The 22,384-nt window shown below is 38.5% G+C and overlaps 2 protein-coding genes across 5 annotated transcripts in view; both read left to right on the forward strand.

Moving 5' to 3' along the window:
• LOC148577127 (putative WD repeat-containing protein C2A9.03) overlaps positions 1-22,266 on the forward strand; it is a 99,927-nt gene extending 77,661 nt beyond the window's left edge. Inside the window, exons 1-10 of one of the 3 annotated variants that reach the window (XM_088501502.1) lie at positions 17,633-17,729; positions 18,825-19,009; positions 19,162-19,329; positions 19,435-19,521; positions 20,087-20,221; positions 20,329-20,439; positions 20,778-20,869; positions 20,950-21,055; positions 21,276-21,362; positions 21,607-22,266. In XM_088501502.1, coding sequence (XP_088357628.1) covers positions 17,633-17,729; positions 18,825-19,009; positions 19,162-19,329; positions 19,435-19,521; positions 20,087-20,221; positions 20,329-20,439; positions 20,778-20,869; positions 20,950-21,055; positions 21,276-21,362; positions 21,607-22,020 — 1,482 coding nt within the window. In that variant the 3' untranslated portion in view covers positions 22,021-22,266. Of the gene's footprint in view, positions 1-17,632; positions 17,730-18,748; positions 19,010-19,161; positions 19,330-19,434; positions 19,522-20,086; positions 20,222-20,328; positions 20,440-20,777; positions 20,870-20,949; positions 21,056-21,275; positions 21,363-21,606 lie in introns of those variants that run through there. The other 2 variants (XM_088501503.1, XM_088501504.1) reach the window with 2 other exon arrangements.
• LOC107635617 (fanconi-associated nuclease 1 homolog) lies at positions 9,553-15,831 on the forward strand. 2 transcript variants are annotated; one of them, XM_016339136.3, is made up of 15 exons: positions 9,553-9,784; positions 10,022-10,211; positions 10,314-10,753; positions 10,959-11,063; positions 11,189-11,429; positions 11,511-11,573; positions 12,143-12,217; positions 12,327-12,445; positions 12,798-12,868; positions 12,945-13,032; positions 13,115-13,255; positions 13,329-13,549; positions 13,930-14,203; positions 14,332-14,565; positions 14,816-15,831. In XM_016339136.3, exons 1-15 carry the CDS (start codon positions 9,683-9,685, stop codon positions 15,248-15,250), a joined length of 2,799 nt encoding a protein of 932 aa, XP_016194622.1. In that variant the 5' UTR covers positions 9,553-9,682; the 3' UTR covers positions 15,251-15,831. The 2 variants fall into 2 exon arrangements, with proteins under 2 accessions (XP_016194622.1, XP_088357624.1); XM_088501498.1 differs by having other exon boundaries at positions 13,347-13,549.
• Positions 22,267-22,384: the final 118 nt, after the last annotated feature.

Consider the following 22,384-nt stretch of genomic DNA (forward strand, 5'->3'; position numbering starts at 1 on the left):
TGGATGATGTTTCTGTTCGGCACTACCTCACCACTGTGGTTGAGGAGAGTCTCAAGACGGCGGGGGTTTGTGGCAAACTCTTAGATATATTTGAGAAGACTCCTATCAGCTCTTTAGGGACGACCTCGAGGGTCGAGGAGCTGGAAGGCAGGCTTCGCATATATCAGGCGCATGAGAGGGAGTTGGAGGGGGAAGTTGCCAAGCTGAAGGAGGAGAGGGACAGCCTCCGGGAGAAGGAGAAGAACTTGCAAGCCCAATGCAACATGGAGGTGGATTTGAGGAAAGCAGCGCAAGCCAGCTACAACAGTTTATTTGCTGATCTTGTGTCTGTAAAGAATGACTTGCTGAATGCTCGGAAGGCCTATACCGAGTTGGAGGACTCTATTGTGGATGGTGTTGATGAGGCTTGGAGGATTTTTAAGGAGCAGGTCGGAGTTATTGCTCCTGACTTGGACCTTTCTCCTTTAGACCCTGATAAGATTGTTATTGATGGTGCCATCATGGATCCTCCTGTCCCCGTGGTGGAGTCTGAGTCTGATTTGAAGACTCGGGGGCAGAGGATCATAGAGTCCCCTCCTCGCTCTAAGGACGCTCCGAGTTCTTCTGCTGCTCCTCCGACTTTCTCTCCAACTCCTGGTCCTGGTGGTGGTGATCCTTCTAATCCTCTTGCAAAGAAGTGATTTTGTTGGCTATTGGGGGTCCGGCCTGTGGACCCCCCCCCCTTTTTAAACTCTTTATATTTATTTGTTGATGTTGAACAATTTTTGGCCTTTTAAGGCCGTAAACAAAACAATTTATGATACCCTTTTTTTAATGAGGGTTTAATTTAGTGTTTTAAATAAATGCCCTTTTTGGATAAGGGTTTTGAGTTACCTTATGCGCGCATGCTTTTCTGTTCGTGGTTCTTTTGACTCTTTGATCTTTTCTGGAAAAACCTTTTCTTTGGGGCTTGCCTGCTTTTCTGAATCTCTTTGATCCTCAAGGCAGCCTTACAACTTTTTCTTAGTCTTTTCCTATCTCTTTTTGTTATTCCTAGTACTCAATTTCGTTTTATTGAGTTTTTCGTGACTTAGGCTACTTTTGCGATTCATTTTAATTTTACTCGGTTTCGCATTCCGACTTATGAGTCGGACTGCTCCCGAGTTTATCATGATCGACTTCTATAGCCTCTTTACGCCGACTTGTACCTCGTCGTTTTATCCTGACGACCATCTAGGTCGGTTCATGGGATTTTCACGTTTTGTCGAGCTTAAATCGGCGCGTTTCGTAGAAAGAGAATAAAAAGGGAATTTAAAAGAGATATTTAAATTGAAAGAGATCTTTATTAATTGTGGAGGTACCTTATTGCTACTAAGGGCTTTTGATAATTTATTTTCCCTTAGCCCCTACTATGATGCCTCGTTAAAAACCCTTTTCAGAAAAAACCCTTTGATTTTGGGAAAAAATCATGAAATTGGGAAAAGAGTACATCAGGGAGTAGGGTTCGCTTTTAGCTGTAGTACCTTTTCATATTACAAGCATGCCATGATCTTGGTAACTCGTTGCCGTCGAAGTCGGTTATCCTATAATAGCCCTTTCCTAAGACCTCGTTGATCTTATATGGTCCTTTCCAATTAGCAGCGAGCTTTCCTTCCCCTGATTTGTTGACTCCAATATCGTTTCTGATTAGGACCAAGTCATCTGGGGTGAAACTCCTTCGAATGACTTTTTTGTTGTATCTCGCGGTCATCCTTTGCTTCAACGCTGCTTCTCTTATCTGGGCTTCTTCTCGGATTTCGGGGAGCAAGTCGAGCTCCTCTTTGTGCCCCTGTATATTCCCGATCTCGTCGTGGAAAATCACTCTTGGGCTTTGCTCATTGACCTCTATTGGGATCATGGCTTCTACGCCATAAACTAGTCGGAAGGGTGTTTCTCCAGTGGCGGATTGGGGGGTTGTTCTGTAAGCCCATAGTACTTGTTGGAGCTCTTCAGCCCAAGCTCCTTTCGCATCTTGTAATCTTTTCTTCAGCCCTGCCAGTATGACTTTGTTGGCTGCTTCGGCTTGCCCATTGGCTTGTGGGTGTTCCACTGAGGTGAACTGGTGTTTGATGTTCATACTGGCTACTAGGCTTCTAAAGGTGGAGTCGGTGAACTGGGTTCCGTTATCTGTGGTAATGGAATAAGGTATCCCATACCTTGTGATTATATTTTTGTAGAGGAACCTCCGACTTCTTTGTGCAGTGATGGTGGCCAGTGGTTCTGCTTCTATCCACTTTGTGAAATAATCTATTCCCACTATTAGGTATTTGACTTGTCCTGGCGCCTGGGGAAAAGGACCTAACAAATCCATTCCCCATTTTGCAAAGGGCCATGGGGAGGTGATACTGATGAGCTCCTCTGGGGGGGCCACGTGGAAATTTGCATGCATTTGACACGGTTGGCATTTTTTCACAAAGTTTGTGGCATCTTTCTGCAAGGTTGGCCAGTAGAATCCAGCCCGGATCACCTTTCTGGCTAATGACCTTGCTCCGAGATGGTTCCCGCAGATTCCACTATGTACCTCCTCTAATACATCAGTGGCTCTTGAGGTCGGTACACACTTTAACAATGGTGTTGATATCCCCCTTCTATAGAGAATATTTTTCACCAAGGTATAGTGTTGTGCTTCCCTTCGGATTTTCTTGGCCTCCTTTTCCTCCTTGGGGAGGATGTCGAATTTCAGGTATTCGACCAAGGGGTTCATCCATCCGAGGTTTAATCCGACCACTTCAAAGACTTCTTGTTTGTCTTCCATTTTTACCACTGAGGGTTCCTGGAGAGTTTCTTGGATCAGGCTTCTGTTATTTCCTCCTGGCTTGGTACTTGCTAACTTGGATAGGGCGTCTGCTCTGCTATTTAGGTCCCGAGTTATGTGTGTGACCTCGGTTTCTGCAAAACGCCCAAGGTGCTCCGGAGTTTTTTCCAAGTATCTCTTCATATTTGGGTCTTTTGCCTGATATTCTCCACTTATTTGGGAGGTCACCACTTGAGAGTCACTGTATACCATTACCTTTATTGCACCGACTTCTTCTGCCAGCTTCAATCCTGCAATCAAGGCTTCATATTCTGCCTGATTATTTGAAGCTGGGAATTCAAACTTGAGGGAGACCTCTATCTGGGTTCCCCTTTCATCTACTAATATTATGCCTGCGCCGCTTCCTGTTTTGTTGGAGGATCCATCTACGTAGAGTTCCCACGTAGTTGGTTTATCCTCTTGATCCCCTGCATATTCTGCAATGAAGTCGGCGAGGCACTGGGCTTTAATCGCCGGCCGAGTTTCGTACTTCAAGTCGAACTCGGAGAGCTCTATTGCCCATTGAACCATTCTTCCTGCAACGTCCGTCTTTTGGAGGATTTGCTTCATGGGTTGGTTCGTGCGGACTCTTATTGTGTGAGCTTGAAAATAAGGCCGTAGCCTTCGAGAGGCTATCACTAAGGAGTAAGCGAACTTCTCTAATTTGTGATACCTTAGCTCAGGGCCCTGTAGAACTTTACTGATGAAATAGATCGGATGTTGACCGTCCTCGTCTTCTCTTATCAAGGCCGCTGAGACAGCCTTGTCTGCCACGGATAGGTATAGGACGAGGTCTTTTCCGGCTACAGGTCGGGTCAAAATAGGAGGTTGGCTCAAAAACTTTTTGAACTCCTGGAACGCTTCCTCGCATTCGGGATTCCATTCAAATTGGTGTCCCTTTCTCAATAGGGAGAACAGTGGAAGGGATCTTAGTGCTGATCCTGCCAAAAATCTGGAGAGAGCTGCTAGTCGGCCATTCAGCTATTGGACCTCCCTCAAACAAGTCGGGCTTTTCATTTCTAGGATAGCTCTACACTTGTCGAGATTGGCTTCGATCCCTCTTTGTGTTAGCATGAATCCTAGAAATTTTCCTGCCTCCACCGCGAAGGCGCACTTTGCAGGATTTAGTCTCATCCCGTGCAACCTTATGGTGTTAAAGACTTGTGAAAGGTCAGACAAGAGGTCGACTTCTTTCTTGGTCTTTACCAGCATATCGTCGACGTACACTTCCATTAAGCTCCCTAGGTGAGGGGCAAACACCTTATTCATCAGCCTCTGATATGTGGCCCCTGCATTTTTCAATCCAAATGGCATGACCACGTAGCAAAAGTTAGCTCTGGGCGTGATGAATGATGTTTTTTCCTGGTCTGGTTCATACATCGGGATTTGGTTATACCCTGAGTAGGCGTCCATGAACGACAAGTATTGATACCCCGAGCTAGAGTCTACTAGGGCGTCAATGCTTGGTAGTGGATAAGGGTCCTTGGGACATGCCTTATTTAAGTCGGTATAGTCGACGCACATTCTCCATTTACCGTTTTGTTTTTTGACTAGCACTACATTGGCTAGCCATGTTGGATACTTGACTTCTCTGATGAAACCGGCTTCTAGGAGCGCTTGTACTTGCTCCTCTACTATTAGAGCTCGCTCTGGGCCGAGCTTGCATCTTCGTTGTTGCACAGGTCGAGATCCCGAGTAGACCGAAAGCTTGTGGGACATGAGCTCGGGATCTATCCCAGGCATGTCGGAGGCCTTCCAGGCGAAGAGATCGGAATTATCTCTTAGGAGCTTAGTCAACCCTTGTCTTAGGGTTTCCCCTAGGTTGGCTCCCATGTGAGTGTTTTTTCCTTCCTCTTCGCCGACCTGAATCTCCTCGGTTTTTCCCCTGGGCTGGGGTCGCAGCTCTTCTTTAATCCTTGCTCCCCCGAGCTCTATTGTGTGAACTTCTTTGCCTTTTCCTCTCAGGTTTAGGCTTTCATTGTAGCATTTCCTTGCCAGCTTCTGATCTCCCCTTACCGTTGCTATCCCCGCTGAGGTCGGGAATTTCATGCAGAGGTGGGGCGTCGATACCACCGCTCCGAGTCGATTAAGGGTAGCTCTGCCGATTAAAGCATTATAGGCCGACCCTACGTCGATGACTATGAAGTCTATACTCAGAGTCTTTGATTTCTCCCCCTTTCCAAAGGTGGTGTGGAGGGGCAAAAATCCTAGTGGCTTTATTGGCGTGTCGCCTAATCCGTACAAGGTGTCGGGGTAGGCTCTTAACTCTTTCTCATCTAACCCTAGTTTTTCGAAAGCGGGCTTGAAGAGGATGTCCGCTGAGCTTCCTTGGTCTACTAGTGTTCTGTGTAGATGGGCATTTGCCAGGATCATGGTAATTACCACTGGGTCGTCGTGCCCAGGGATTATTCCTCGCCCATCTTCCTTTGTGAATGAAATGGTTGGAAGGTCGGAGGACCCCTCTTCGACCTGGTAAACTCTCTTGAGATGTCTTTTACGAGAGGATTTTGTGAGTCCCCCTCCCGCAAACCCTCCTGAGATCATATGGATATGTCTCTCCGGAGTTTGTGGTGGTGGGTCTCTTCTATCCATATCATCTCGCTTTCTTTTTCCCTGACTGTCCGACCTTTCTATGAGATATCTGTCAAGCCGACCTTCTCTGGCCAGTTTTTCTATCACATTTTTAAGGTCGTAACAGTCGTTTGTGGAGTGCCCATATATTTTATGGTACTCACAGTAATCACCGCGGCTCCCTCCTCTTTTATTTTTAATGGGCCTGGGAGGAGGCAGCCTTTCGGTATTGCAAATTTCTCTGTATACATCCACTACAGGAACTTTCAGTGGAGTATAAGAATGATATTTTCTTGGCCTATCGAGGCCGAGTTCTTCCTTCTTCTTAGCTTCCCTCTCCCTCTCTTTCGTTGAGGGAGGGTGACCAGGTCGCCAACTCGGTTCTCTTAGCCTAGCATTTTCTTCCATATTGATGTACTTTTCAGCTCTTTCCTGTACATCACTTAAAGAGGCGGGGTGTCTTTTTGATATGGACTGTGAGAAGGGACCTTCTCTAAGACCATTGACTAGCCCCATGATGACTGCTTCGGTGGGCAGGTCTTGAATCTCCAAACATGCTTTGTTGAACCTTTCCATATAGGCCCGTAAGGACTCCTCGACCTCCTGTTTTATTCCCAGGAGACTTGGTGCATGTTTTACTTTGTCTTTCTGGATGGAGAACCTCATCAAAAACTTTCTTGAGAGGTCTTCAAAACTGGTAATTGACCTCGGAGGGAGGCTGTCGAACCACTTCATCGCTGCCTTTGACAAGGTTGTCGGAAAAGCTTTGCATCGCGTAGCGTCAGAAGCGTCAGCCAGATACATCCGACTTTTAAAGTTGCCCAAATGATGCTTTGGATCAGTGGTTCCGTCGTAGAGGTCCATATCGGGGCTTCTAAAGTTTCTCGGAACTTTTGCCCTCATTATGTCCTCGCTAAAAGGATCTTTCTCCCCTAAGGGCGAATCTTCTCTACCGTCGTGGGAGTTCTGACCTTTGAGGGAGGATTCTAACTTTAAGAGTTTTCTTTCTAACTCTTTTCGTCGCTCCATCCCCTCTTTTAGGTTCTTTTCGGTTTCCTTTTGTCGTTACCGTTCCTGTTCTAGCTGCTCGAGGCGACTGTGGACTAATCCCATGAGCTCCATTGCGTGGGATGGTCCTTCTTTTTCTGATTCGCGCCCCTCCGAGGAATTTACCTTCGGGTTTTTGATTCCGGAGGTGCCTTCCCTGTGTTGATCATTGGCTTCCTGGTGAAGGGTCTGGTCTGCCTCATTGTTTCCAGTGTTCAGATTCTCGTGGTCAGAATCTGTCTCCACATAACCCTCTTCAGGGGATCTATCCGCCATCACTGGTTGATCTCTCGGGTCCCCGGCAACGGCGCCAATGTTACGGTGGGTAACCGGAGATTAATGGGCCGGATGGCGTTGGTTGGCCCAAACGTATGAAGGAGGTGGCTTTCGAGTGGACCTGGTACTCGGTGTTCCTCCGTCCGACTTGTATGTGAGAGAGAATGGGGGGTGGTACCTGCAAAGACACTCCGATGCCTAAGTTAGCAAGAGTGTGAGCAGGTTAGAGAGTCTTGGAACTTAGTGATACCTGAATGGTCAGTGTATTTATAGTGGTGAACCAATAACTACCGCTGAAGTAGTGCCACCTTTTTAGGCGGATAACCATTCCCATATCTTAGGGAGGTTACGATATGGCTCTATGAAGTGGTTAGAGAGTTTCTAGGGGCAGTTACTCATTCGAATGAGTGTTATCTGCCAGCTAACCCTCGTATCCGACTTCTTTGGAGCAGGTCGTGTTCAGCACCGACTTCTGGGGATGAAGGCTGGTGCTGGGTGAGGGCCAACCCTTTGGGTTGGGCCTTTTTGCTTGGATCCTGGACCTTTATTATTGGGCCAGGGTATGAACAAAAATCATTCTTAATATTTTTTTTTTTAAAATTGTTCTTTTTATTAAAATTTTTAATTTAATTCCTAAACTACCCCTATTCCTATTTTAATAATAAAATTTATAAAAAAAAAAAACCAAACGCGTGTTTTGGGGGGGGGGGGGAAGAAAACGCGTGGGTGGGGGTATACGAAGGTGCAGGGGCAGGGGAGGGGAGGGGATGGGGGAGGGGGATGGCGCCGGGGAGGGAGCAGCTCGCGTTGCTGCCGTCAGACCCTGTCGCCGCCATTCGTGCTTCAGTCGCCGCCACCATCGCGCCTTTTGCGTCGTGCCATCGTGAGCAGAACCACGAAGAGAGATAGATCGCGAGTGAGGGGGTCACGGGCTTGGAGCCGCCGCGCCTTCATCACCACCGCGTCCTCGCCGCGCTGCCGCCGTCGTCCTCACCACGCTATCGGGGGTGGAGAGAGAAAGAAGGGGGGGGGGGAGAAACAGGGAGGTCGCCGCCGTGACCTCCTCGTCGTCGTCAGCTTCCGCTCCGCTGCTGGTCGCCGCCTCGCCGCTGCTGCTCGCCGCCTCTGCTTCTTGCTTCGATTTTTGTTTCTGCTTCGTCTTCTGCTTCTTCTGCTTCTTGATTTGTTAAATCATTGTTGGTTTTGAGTTGTTGGTTTTGATTTCTGAATTTCTTGATTTCTGAATTGTTTGCTGTTGATGGAAGAAGTTTGTTAATTGATTTCTGAATTATTGTTGCTGATTTGTTGCTGATTTGTGGAATATTATTGTTACTTTCTGTTTATGATTTGTTTATTTTCTGTTTCTGCTTCTCTGTGTGGAGGTGGAGGTGGAGGTGGGGGGAAGGGCAGACGGGGAGGGGACGGGTGGGACGCTGGGTGGGGGGAAGGGGGAGGCAGTGAGGGGGAAGGGGAAGGGGAAAGGGGGGAGGGGGACGGCGGCGGCGTTGGTGGTGGTGTTGGTGGTGGTGGAGTGGCAGTGGGTGTTGATGATGATGATGATGGCGATGATGATGTTGATAAGGGTGGTGGAGTGGCAGTTGGTGGTGGTGGTGGTGGAAGAGGTAATTATATTGGTAATGGTGAGGGTATTTTTGTCCAAAAAAATAAAAAGACGATTTTAATACGAAATAAAATGTTAAGGACGATTTTAAATCCAAAATTAGAAGAAGGACGAAATCGATTCTAGCGCTAAATTTTAGGGATCAAAATCGTATTTATCCCTTTTTATTACTTGTATATTTTATTTTTTGCTGAGTTGAAAATAATAATTAATTTGACAAAATTTGAGTGATTAATTCTAAAATTTTACTAAGTAAGTGATGTTACTAATATAATATTAGTAAAAAGAAAAAAATGTTTTATAAATAATATAGGTAAATTTATACATCTATTTTTATATATTAAGTATATTAAGAATAGAAGAATAGATAAATAGATAAATTGAAATATTAGTTCTCCATCTTGGGGGCTAAAGTGCTTAATTACAATATAACATAATAATTTCATAATGATGATAATGATAATCATAAATATTCATAGTTATCATGTTGGTGTTGGAGTTGGAATTTTTAAATATTGTCGTATCATATTTATTTAACTGCTCGTTGATTTAGTCCTATAAACGCAAATAGTAATTTAACAAGAGTTTTACATATTACGTATATCGATTATACTAAAAACTAAGTAAATAATATTATCAAACAGTATATATTCCATGACGAGTTTTATATATGACTTGTATCTCAGATTATATATACGGTCGATGCTACAATAAAGATTTTATAATTATTTTTATGTGAATATATTTTTTTATTTTTAGATGATAAATTGTATGATTAGATTTTGATATTTATAAAAATATTATTTTTGTTTAAAGTGTGGCTAAATAAATAAACCATATTTTTAACCAAAATATTTTTATAGAAAGATATTTTTGCCATCTTCATTGTAATATCCACTATATATTATCATTAGATTGTTAAATTGTGAGATATATTATCTCCATTTTACTTGACAAAAAAATTACCTACTATTGTGAAAAAAAATAATAGATTTAGATGATGAAATCACTGATCTGTTCACCCAATAAAAAAAGAAAAAGTTTATCAAAAAAAAAATATTAAAAAGACAAAAAAAACAGTCAGAACTTATTTTATTTAGCATTTATTAATTGTCGCAACAATTAATAAATATTAAACAAGACAAATTATGATTATTTTTGACTGATTTTCTTTAGTTAGCAAACATTTTCGATAAAAAAAAATGGGCGCAAATATAAGTGTGGTACGCGGGAACTGTAAAGTGTGAGGGTTTTCATTTCCTTGGGTTCCTGAAAGGTTGAAAGTTGAAACTCTTCGGCGCGCTTTATTCACCTTTGATCATGATGATGTTGCTGTAATTCAGTGGCGAATTAAGATGCTGACTGGAAGAGAAAGCTTGGTTCGTTTGATCGGAAAACGGCGTCGCTTCCTTCCCAATCGCCATTCCATTCTCTCCCAAACCCTTCCTCCTAACCAGGCATACCATCCTATTACCTCACTTTTCCATTTCCTTTATCTTTCTAATATCAACTATTAATGCCCACCAACTGTTTGAACTTTGAACTCCCAAGACAAGTAGCATCTCACAATTTAACATGTCCTTAAATTCTGTTTGCCTTTGCATTTTCAACTTTATGGTGAATGATGATTCGATTATTTGGTCATGTAGATACAAATGTTTGTTCTTAACTTATTTTAATTTGCTTGTTCTCAGAGCTGCTTTGATATTTGTTCTGATAATAGCGGTTCTGGAATTCAGTTGGGGAAGGATGATGACTTGAAACGATTGAAGTCTTTTGGGGATAATGAGCATGAGAATGCACTGTCTTCAAGTAGTGTTGTAGATTGTCCCGTTTGTGGGTCTAAGATTCCTGGGAATAACAATGAGATCAATTCTCATTTGGGTATGTGGTTTTTGACTTTGGGTCTTTGATTTGGTTGCTTGATTGATTGAACTTTGAATATCCTCCAAGTATGAAGGTCTCATGTCGGTTTATGTTTCTCAGATGCTTGTCTGTTGCGAGGAACTAAGCGGAAACTAACGCAACGCACCCTCCTTCAGTTAAACTTCAGCCCTGTATTATCCAAAGTCAAAATTGTTCCTGATGAGTTGGTTGAGTCAGACAATCCGGGTATTGTACCACTGTCACCACCTGAAACAATTGCTCGGGAGGAAATTGAGGATAGTGGATCTGAAGAATTGACTGGAAAGGAAAGCCTGCTCATTGATAGCGAGATTGATTGTATGGTTAGCAGCTCATCCTTTTGCCCGAAGAATGAGATGGCTGAATTGCCAATGGATGATTGTAAACCTGACACATTTGAAGCTACACTTGATACTTTTATTGTTGGCCGGAGATATGCTGATCGTGAGGAGATATCTCCTGGTCTTACCATTGCTCTTTCAAGAGACCCTTATAATGTTAAGGATTCCAATGCCATAAAGGTTTGCAACTTATGTTCAATATATTTGATGGATATTGCTTTTATGCACAAATGGAGCACATGCCACAATCAAGTACTCCATCTTATGACATCACCCAGCATATCACGTAGGATCAGATTATCTGACTTAATAGTGTCGGTTCCGATTTTACGAAATTATCCACTATGTACAAGTTTAAGTAACTGGTTACTCCTTTTGGGCTCAGGTTGTGTCTTCGGATTCTGCAGGCTGTAAGTTATTAGGTTTTCTCCCCCGTGAGCTAGCACAATATATATCTCCTCTAGTTGACGAGTATGGCTTTCGTTTTCTGGTAAACAGTTTGAGCTCAAATTTGAAATATTAACAAATCTATCTGAACTTGAGGAGCCAATAGTAAATTTTGTTGAAATACTTGCTTCATGTTCTCATAATTGTACTCATTGGGATTTGTTCCAGGGAAGTGTCATTTCTGTTCCTGAGAATTCTCTTGAAAATGTCCCAATTCGCCTCCAGAGAACATCGGATGGTGAAAGAAACTATGGAGATGAGACATTTAATTGCTTATGGAGAAAAGCTCAATCTGTAAGCAGGAATCCACCTCAATCTGCAAAGTATCAGCTGAATTTTTGTCTTATGCTACAAGAGGTGTTAAGAAATAATACTCACCTTCTAACAGAAGATGAAAAAACCTATCTGGGTATTAATATTAATTGTTGAGACTTACCTTTTCTTTCAACCTTTTCATCAGATAGTTTAAACATGTCTCATCCATTGACAGAGTCATTCACTTTACTCTCAAATGACAGTCAGAGGATTTTTATTCGGCTATACACCAGAAAAGGTTATTTGACTATTTCTAATTTTATCAACTACTCATTCATTATTTGGATATTGATAATTTTAACTTCTCCTTTTTGTTATAAGTTGCTCTCTTCTGTAGCTGATTACTTGATTTTCTCTTTTTTTCCCCTATAATTTCTGTTAAATGGGGGATAGTGGTGCCAAAATATATGTAGGCTTTGTTAACCATGGTGAAAAGGTAGAACCTTCTTGGAGAAATGAACCCATATACAGAGTTTAGCTTTTTAATTGCTCATGTTGGAGCTTTGTTACAAAAGTCGTGCTGAAAACCAAAAGGGGCATAAACAGATTGAAACAGTTTTCTTCTGCAACATATCCTTGGTCAGGGATGTCCTGTAAAAATCATTATGAGTATTTTACTCTACCTAAGTTTCCAAAGGAGATGCATCTTATGCAGCTGTAACATTGTTTGATTTTATTGTCTATATGTGTAGATGCTCTTCTCGATGTAATTTTATGTACCCATGTTGTAATTTGCTTGCCTTGCTAATAATGTTGTTATTTTGTCTTTCGGAGTTCATATGTTATTAATATCTGGTTATAATGCAGGTCCTTGGTTTCGCATGTCTAGTATATCATATCCTGAAATAATGGATGTTCACAAGGCAGTCAAGGAACTCGATGGTAATTATATATAATTAATTAGTATGATATTTATTGTTTCTCTATCTATACTCCAAGCTCTTCTTACTACTACTTTCGTACCTGCATTTTTGGTACGATCCATTTTCAGAGAAGGGATATATGTGTTCTATGGAAGAAGCACATCAACTGTCTGAAAGTGATGTGAGTGATATCTTGAATATACTATCTGTCTCTGAGCTACGCGAAATTTGGCGTATGCTTGAAAAGGTTAGAAATAAATTGCTATTTTAAGATCCATGATATCCTGAATATACTGTCCATGTGCGTTCTTTTATAAATATGTGGAGCACTTTGGATGGATCCTCCTAAATATGGTTGTTTCCATAGGTGTGCTCCAAAATTGATGATTGGCTTCTGATGACTACATAGTCAAAGATACCATGTGGACAGATACGGGCCAAACATTTGAACATTCTGTTGTGTTTTCTCTATTTATATGTTAGTACAGTAGTATTAGCCAGGTGGTAATGCATCTCCCATATGTAATTTGCTGTCCCACAAATAATTAAGTTCTCTAATGGGCTATCTATGAATTAATTATATTCTATTGATGTCTTAGAGTTGTGGTCGTGGGATGAAGAAGCAAGATCTCGTGTCATCTCTGGTTTCTACATATGCAGATGGACTATGGTATTCAAACATATAGTATCCATACTTTGTGACTAAATTACTAATTGATTTAACACCTGGTTTTTGTTTGGATCAGTCCTGGCCTATCCATTATGATTATGAATAGAACTGGCTCCTGTGTTAGAATTTCTTCAAAAGCTGAATCTCTCATATGGCGTACTGAGGTGCATCTGTTGTTTCTATTACTTAATTGCGGAATAAAGTTCATTGGGTTTATGTCTGATGTAAATGGTATTGCTTCTGCAGAGACTTTTCTTCTTAAATGGAGAGCAGGATCTCTCGTCCTTTCTGTTGGTTGATATGGGAAAAGTGAAGTATCCAACTTACAACTGCATCTTATCGGAGTCAGTTTTTTCAAATCGCAGGGATCTGCTCTCATATGAAGAGGTACATGTCTGAGTTCAGATATGCTAATGGCCTTCTGTTTCTTCCACTATTTTGTATGACATTAGTTATGCAGGCCATTGAAGTGGCCCAGATTATGGATGAAGCTCTTGGTGCAAATAGAACTGACACAGTGTTGAGGTGTATAAAGATTGCTGAATCTCATATATCTGCTGCTTTACCCATCCAGTACTTGACCTCTGAATCTGTAATTACAATCCGCCATTTATTTACTGCATCATGGGTTTACTCCAAGGTCGTCATATTAGGGATATCCTTTCTTGAGCAAGAACGCAGGTATTTTATTTAGGTAATCTAATCTGGATTCCGGCAAAATGAATGTATAATGTTGCTGCACATAAAACCTATATGAATTTGTTGGGCTTTGGCTATAAGTCTTAAAAAACTTATGATTGGAATAATTACCCCTGCATTATCCTTCATCTTAAGATAATTTGATGTTTAGCAAATGTCTTCCATAGTTTTTTGATGGGCATAATTATGTTCAACAATCCAGCTACTAGAATTAATATTAAAACATTTGTGCTCATGGGGAGTCTTCTTGCTTCTGCAGTATGAATATTGAATACTATGTGGAGCGTGTAACTGTTATTAGTGGTTACATAGACATGACCATGTTGCAGTAGATGTTGATAGGAGTGGTGTCTGTTTCCCAGGTATAGGGATGCAATTGACCTACTAAAGTGGCTGCTAAATTGTTTCACTTGTGATGTAAGAAGAGGGTATTGGACATTGAGGTTATCAGTTGACCTGGAGCACCTTGGCTACACTGAGGAGAGCCTTCAAGTTGCTGAAAATGGGTTGCTGGATCCCTGGGTACGTGCTGGTTCAAGAATGGCATTGCAAAGGCGAGTTGTTCGCTTAGGAAAACCACCAAGGCGATGGAAAGTTCCTAGTTTTTCAAGGTCTGCTATGAGGAAGATCCCTGAGGTAATTGCTTTATTTTATTATTCCATGGTTCTGATTTCTGATTTACTTTTTGCTTGTTGCATATCAAGTCAAATTAATCATTAATGACCTTGTCACTCATTGTCATTGTGACTGCTATAATGGTTCAGGTTTATGTTCAAGGGAGACCCATAAATTCTGATTTGGGAGCAAAGAGCAGGTTCTACAATGAAGAGGGAGAGCAATGTGGAGTTGAAGAACTTGCTTTGTATTATTATGCCGGGGAAGGAGGTGGATGGCAAGGTGTCCACACAGAGAGTGGCATTTGGTTAACCATTTTTGGGCTTCTAATGTGGGATGTCATATTTGCTGATGTGCCAAATGTCTTCTATACTAGATTTCAGGTACATATTTTTTGATAATTTTAAGATGAATCAAACTTCTATTTTTTCCTAACATGATGCTGTATATATATTTCTACCGCTACGTTTTGCTTCACCATGTCTATTCCTTTTGTAATTGTCACCTCTGGTGATTAACCCTACTGATTTTTACTTAATAATTTGTGGTGTTGGGCACTTTGTATTGTCTATTTATTATAAAACCGCATATAGGTTTGCTTATTAAACCGATGAAATGTCTTTGAATTTACAGAATGCTCCTTTGGATTTGGGTACCGATAGCTTTTATTCAGTGAGAAAGAGTAGCATAGAATCCCATCTGCGGAAAATTCGCGATGGCATGGCTGAGGAATGTCTAATAAAGTCATGGGAAACCCATAATGGAACGGCTTGTAGAGGGGTTAATTGGGACCGCCATACCTTACACGAGCTACGTGCTGCTGTTACTTGCGTCGGGGGCCATTGTTTGGCTTCTCTTTGTGAACTTCTTACTCAAGACTATCGGAGCTGGTCTAGTGGAATGCCTGATTTGCTGCTATGGCGTTTCAATGGAGAATACAGCGGTGAAGCCAAGCTTGTTGAAGTGAAAGGCCCAAGGGATCGTCTCTCCGAACAGCAGAGAGCATGGCTACTATTGCTCATGGATTGTGGATTTGTCGTTGAGGTATGTAAAGTGAAACCTTTGTAGATCTACACATTATTACAGTTGCTTGAAATTTAAGTTAGAGGAGAAACACATTGTGGAAATCACCTCTATCCTCTAGCAAAGTTTTCATCACTCGTGAAGAGTTCATCCTCTAAAATGTTCATTGTCAAATTATGAGCATTACTAGTATGTGGTTAGTTAGTCTGCAAAATGAGGATACGTGGAGGTCATCCATGAAAATTCCACTCCATTTTTATCCCTGAACCAAACATCCTTGTAGATAAAATTGACTGCTATGGCCAAAAAAATTGAACTACTCTAGACAATAAAGTAACGAGATATCTACAAGATGAATGAGGACAGTGAAGCATTGGATCCCAGCTAAAAAAAACATATTGATCCTACATAATATTGTTCTGGGGTAGTTGTTTCAGATTTCTGTATTATATGCAAAAGATTGCTTATTGAGGGAAATCTTCATGCTCAAGTCTAATTTTCTGTGTGTGTCAATTGAGAGTTTGAGATTTGTCTTCCCCTTGTGTAATTGAAATTCATGTTATCCTGACATAAATCAAATTCAAAGCTAAAAGAAGCTGTGAAAAATTCATCCACAGTTAGTGTAATTGTTTCTGTAATTTAATTTAATTTGTAGCATAGATTCAGGTCATGTTTCTAAAGATATCCCCACTTGATTTATTTTAGTCCTCAATTCAATTCAATATGTAGTTCAACTACAAAGATCATTCGCCCTAAAAGTCTCATGTTCTAGATTGGCGGCGGCCGCATACCAGATTTATAAAATGTATGTATTTTAATATCTCGTGCTTGTTAACATTGCTGTGTAGAAGCTTCCAATTATTATTAAAGCCAAATCTAAAGTTCCAAGTCAAAATAAATGCAATTCAATAACAGATTGCTACTCTCACAAGCAACCGAAACATTCACGGTTCGTAATCAACTAAATATCTAGGTATGAGGTATCATTAGCGGAGCCATCCTTATCTAGAGAGCTCTCTTTTACTGTTTTACTTTTACATCACTTTTAGTCAAGTCCATACTAATCTTTCCAGAAGAAATCTCGGAACATAAGTAAATTACTTTTAAGGACCATTAATAAGGTTTAATTGTTAAAGAGATTATTTATATTTAAATTTTTAAGGATTTATTTAAAAATATTTAAAGAAATTATAGATAGATATAGATAATAATACTCTAAATGTGGTGGTGCAGGCAGAACGTGAAAGATTATTTGAAACATTTGTATGGAGAATTGTATGGATTTTCTAAAATAAAAAAATGGTAAAATAGTAAAATAAAAAAAATTATATATATTAGTTATTATATATTTGTATATAAATACATATATAATTTTTTTTATTAGTAAATTTATATATAGTTTTTTTATTTTTATTTTTTTTTACCAAAGATAGGAGACTCGAACCCGCAATTCTTAATTGAGTATAAGGAGATTATGTTATTTGAATTATAACTCATTGGCAAATTTATATATAGTTTAATTTATTTTTAATATATATTTTGTATCTCAATGTATATTTTATATTAATAGTTAATTTTGTATATATTTAATATAATTGATAAATAATACTTTAATTACTTTTAAATTATAACTTTAATTATTTGTGTATCTCATGCAACTTCTACTCATATAGATGATTCCTTGCAGGAAAAAAAAAGGATTGATTATACAATTTTGAAGTCGAAGAAGGAACAAAAATCGAGAAAATTAATATAAAGATATTGTTGCTTATTTATAATATAAATTTGGTTCTTCTACTTAAATATTTTCCCAATAGATCCTTTTTAATAATTTAAATATAAATAATCTCATTTAATAATTAACTCTTGTTAGGTGTCCTTAAGAATAATTTTTCCTTTTTTCCCCTCCAAATTCTATTTACAGAAATCTAAATGGCAGACAACATCCCTTTTTAAATCATCATAGTTTAAGAATTTCTATTTCTATTTGTTCAAGTCAGCTTGATGCAAAATCTATTAAAAAACTAAATTAGTATCTAGAAAGATAAATTACTCCTCACATTTTTCTCGATTTCGATCTATTACAATTATATATATAATATTGTGTAATTTACCTAGACGATACTTCACCACTAACATGAATTATTATAAAAGCAAATAACAATGTTTCATGCTTCAAACTTGGCATGAAAAGACGAACACAAGATAGCAACGAGAAATAATAAAAAATGAAATCATGATAAGGAACGTATATAAGACCTTATAATATAATAATGTTACTACTAATATAAATTAGTGGGGGCCACAAATATTTGATGAGTGTAGAAAGAAAAAAGTAAGAGTAAGACATCACAAGACCCATTCAAGTGCCCCACAAGAGGGGTCATCATCTCTCTTTTCAACCACACATAACAATAACACTAACACATGCTTCCTCATTCCTTTCCCTTTTTTTCATTCATTCATTCATTCATTCTTTTCCATCGCAATTCGCAAAGCTATAATTCCCATTGCGTGCCTTATGGTATTATACCAAAATCTCCTGCTTTACCCCACATTCTCTCATCTTATCTTCTCATTTTATTTCATTTTTGCCACTTACTTGCTTACTTACTTACTAGGGCTAATTTTTTTGGTAACAGATGTAAAAGAGGTGATATACTCTAATATTATAATTTTTGGTGTTTTTTAAAACTGTAGAAAGTATATAAATCAAAGGGTCCGATTTCTGTACTTTAAAATTTTTATTTTTTTTTTAAAACAAATCGGACGGTCCGATTTATGTACCTCTCACAAATCGGACGGTCCGATTTATGTACTTCTAATAAATTGGATGGTCCGATTTCTGCTTCGTTAAACGATTCCACATTTAAAAATAACACCACAATAATCCATATTTTAAAAAAACACTACTACCACTCTAATATTAAAAATAAAAAGTTCTACTTACTAGTCCCTTCTTTTAAAAATATCCACCGTTTTTAAATACAACTATTTATTCATACACTAAATATCAGTTATTATTAATTATTATATATAAAATTATATATTTAATATCTTATAAATATTTTTTTCTTAATTATAGATTTAATTATTTTTGTGATTGATTATTTTATTAAAAAATATATAGATATCTACATATATAAGAATTAATTTAGTATTTTTTTAGTGTATATAAAATTATTTCAAATAATACATTTTTAAGCAAATAATTGATTGGTTTATACAAATTTTTGTTTTTATATTGTATCTATTAATTTTAGTTGATCGACCATCTCTTATCACCTTTATAATTGACCTATTACAGTTATTTAACTAATATAATTATTTGCTAAATTAGAGAATAATTTATTTTTATAATATTATATATCGAATATTAGTATGAACTAAAGATATTATTATTATTATTATTATTATTATTATTATTATTATTAGGAAGGGTAAACTAGGAACTTCAACTTCGATACTAAAATCACTCTAGATATTTTTTCTATTGAATTATAAGTATAAATATCTTTTGGCAAATAATTTTAAAGTAAGTAGAATGTGAAATTACTATTTTTTTTTTATTATTTAGAACATAGTTTTCTATTAATGCTGTTGCCCAAAAACCAACCAGAGTGTGCAAGTGCTAAAGTAGGCCCAAGCTTTGAACTTGAAGGCACTCACACCACCATGTCCTACAATCACTTGTACCCATTTGATGCCATGGAAGAAGAAGAAGATTTCTTTGATGAAATGGATGAAAACAACCATGCTGATGGTGGTGTTGCCGACGATGATGCTCTTGATGAGTATGAGATGGTAACCCCTTTTCTTTTTCTGTTTCTCTTTCTTTGAACCCTCTCAGTTATTCATCGAGTTCATATAAAAACTTTTTTTTTTTAATTTGTTTATTTAAGAGAAAAAGGGGCTATTTGTTTTCATGCTCATAAGGTGTTTGATGATTGTTGCAGCTCACTAAGGTAACTGATACATCAGCTGCACAAGCAAGGAAGGGAAAAGACATTCAGGGTATTCAGTGGGATAGATTGAACATATCAAGAGATAGTTACAGAGTTACAAGGCTTGAACAGTATAAGAATTATGAGAATATTCCTGCTTCTGGGGATGCTGTAAATGAGGTTTCTTTTTTTTTAATATTTTTTTGTTTTATCAAACCCTTTTCCTTTGGGATTATGGGGGGCAGGGAAAGATGCAGAAGTAAATTTTGTTTCTTTGTCTCTCAGGATTGCAAAAGGTCTGTGAAGGGTGGAAAATACTATGATTTTTTCTATAATACAAGAATGGTTAAACCTACCATCCTTCATTTTCAGGTTTGTTTGATTTTTCACATGGTGCTCGGACCTTGTTGCTACTTGATTTTATTCCTATTATGTTTGTTGTATTGTTGATAAGTATTGTAGTGTTGCTTGAGGAGAGTACATGGCTGAAAAGTTAAAAAATGAATGTAATTCTTGATGAAAGCCACTAATTAATCAGTTGTGAAAGATATAAGCTGCTATAGATTCAATATATACATAATATTTGGTGGTTCTGCAGTACTTGTTTGGCAGTCTTGTCTTGTACAGCTGCATTTCTTCATATGATTTTATTTCACTTGTTGGTATTTCATTATTGAGGAAAGAAAACCGATGATCTTCAAATCTATTACTGTTTTATCTAGCCCTTTGAATGCTGTACCGGTATGTTTAGAAATTGGATTAAAGTTGTTTTTGTTGCTATATACATAAAGATTCAAACATTTATCAATTTGCATTTAACACTCTATTGTTGCTTCTTTTTTTAGTATATGGTTTTATTGATGTAGGTTTGGGCAGTTTATTAATTACTTTTCAAGCCTAATGGGTGATGATGTGTTTCATTTTTTGTCGGATTCAGTTGAGAAACTTAGTATGGGCTACTTCAAAACACGATGTCTACCTTATCTCCAATTACTCGGTCATGCATTGGTCATCATTAAGCGGCAATTTGTCGGAGATAATAAATTTTGCTGGACACGTAGCCCCAAGTGAGGTAATGAAATCTCTTACACAACTTTGTTTAATATTCATGATTTTAGCTTTAGTTTCATATACATTAATAGTTTTGTCCTTTACACTATGCATCCTTTGGTTTTGTAGAAACATGCAGGAAGTCTGTTGGAAGGATTCTCACAGACCCAGATTAGTACTCTGGCTGTCAAGGATAATTTTCTTGTCGCCGGAGGCTTCCAAGGAGAACTTACTTGTAAGGTAAGTCGACATACTTTGGGACTTTATTATATGCATATCGTTTTGGCCTCTTGATACTTCATTAAAGATGAGGTCACTCTATCTATTCATTGAGGATTACTCCTTTACTATTCTTTTAACTGGTCATATATTCAATGCCAAGCTGTATGAATTATTATCAGTATATGGGTTACATATATTCATTTTTCTGTGCTTTTGGTTATAGTTTTCCCTGTTTCTCTTGATAGTGGTGTCATCTTGTTCTTGGCTGCCAATTGTATTGGTTGTACATACTGTTTTTCCAGTTTTGCTCTGAAGAAATTGTTGATCAGAGTTTATAATGCTTATATTGAATGCAGTTTTTGGACAAGAAGGGAGTAAGCTTTTGTACGAGAGTCACCCACGATGATAATGCTATAACAAATGCAATTGACATATATGACAGCTTGAGGTATTATATGCCATATTTTGAGTATCATACTGAACTGTCCATTCACCCTGGAGCATTGTTTGACATGAGAACTTTTGCAGCGGTGCAACTCACTTTTTAGCTTCCAATAATGATTGTGGCGTGAGAGAGTATGACGTAGAAAGCTTCCAGCTTTTGAATCACACTCAGTTCCCTTGGGCAGTTAATGTGAGCACTCTTTGAGTATTCTAACTGATGCAACTTATTTTTTTCCTTGTCATCTCTTCTTTTTAATTACTTCTCAGCTCACTCTCTAGTTATACTTCCATCGATGTTCATCAGATTATCTTATGAGTTTTCTTGCTTCACCATGAACTTCAACTGTTTGAGTTAGTTTTAATCGCAATTTCATATGAACTTGATTCCTAACTATCTGCTTTTGATGCAGCACACCTCAATCAGTCCAGACCGTAAGCTAATGATTGTTGTTGGAGATCATCTAGATGGATTGCTAGTGGATCATCACAATGGGAAGGTACATAGTTCATATCATTATGTATTTATTTATTGAACTTTTCAATTGATTTTGTCCTGGTTGATGGTATTTTGATTTTCCTTGCAATGGATCAAATCCTTCAATTTGCTATGAAGTTACAATTGCTATGTAGTATAGAGAGATATAGTGAAAGTGAATACTACGTCGTCACTTCATATTGTGCCAAGAGTTAAGGAAGCAGCTTCAACTGACATCTTTGTGAATTGTTTGATTATTATTTTAGACCGTCTCATCTCTCGTTGGTCATCGAGACTACTCTTTTGCTTCTGCATGGCATCCTGATGGACGTGTCTTTGCAACGGGGAATCAGGATAAGACTTGCAGAGTATGGGATGTAAGAAACTTATCATCTCCAGTTGCCGTTCTAGTCGGTAATCTTGGAGCAACCCGGTCTATTCGATTTTCGGCTGATGGTCAATTCATGGTGGTCGCTGAGCCTGCAGATTTTGTGCATGTTTATAGTACGAAGGCAGATTACAGTGAAAGGCAAGAGATCGATTTCTTCGGAGAAATTTCTGGTGTTACTCTTAGTCCTGATGATGAGTGTATGTATATTGGAATCTGGGATAGGACTTATGCAAGCTTGCTACAGTATAATAGGAGGCATTCCTATACACATCTTGACTCCTACTTTTGATTTCCTTCCAACATCTGGATAATGTTAATTTATAGAGCATTATCAAATCCTAGATCCTTTTCCATTTCTTTTTTCTTTCCTTTTTTTCTTGCTAGTGTATTTTATATTTTTATGTAGGTCTGTTTGATTAATGAAGAACCACAGTATCATAAGATGTTTCTGGTCAACAGTACATTTTTGTATAGTGCATACTTACTACTCATAGTTCATCAAAGAAATCAACCACTGTTTTCTCTGTCTTTCTGATATTTTGGTGTGAGCTCACTTGCTACCTATCTGAACTTTTTGATTATCTTCATATGTAACCTTTGTTAGCTATACCAAATTCTGTGGCATAGATAATTGTGCTGGCTTATCAGCAATA

Source organism: Arachis ipaensis, chromosome B1, assembly GCF_059453495.1.
Source record: "Arachis ipaensis isolate K30076 ecotype BB chromosome B1, ASM5945349v1, whole genome shotgun sequence".
NCBI classification, from domain to species: domain Eukaryota; kingdom Viridiplantae; phylum Streptophyta; class Magnoliopsida; order Fabales; family Fabaceae; genus Arachis; species Arachis ipaensis.

Coding starts and splice junctions, on each gene's coding strand:
- LOC107635617 (XM_016339136.3), top strand. CDS start 9,683: ATGCTGACTGGAAGAGAAAGCTTGGTTCGTTTGATCGGAAAACGGCGT. Junction 10,212..10,313: donor TGAGATCAATTCTCATTTGG/GTATGTGGTTTT, acceptor TATGTTTCTCAG/ATGCTTGTCTGTTGCGAGGA. Junction 10,754..10,958: donor AGGATTCCAATGCCATAAAG/GTTTGCAACTTA, acceptor TTTTGGGCTCAG/GTTGTGTCTTCGGATTCTGC.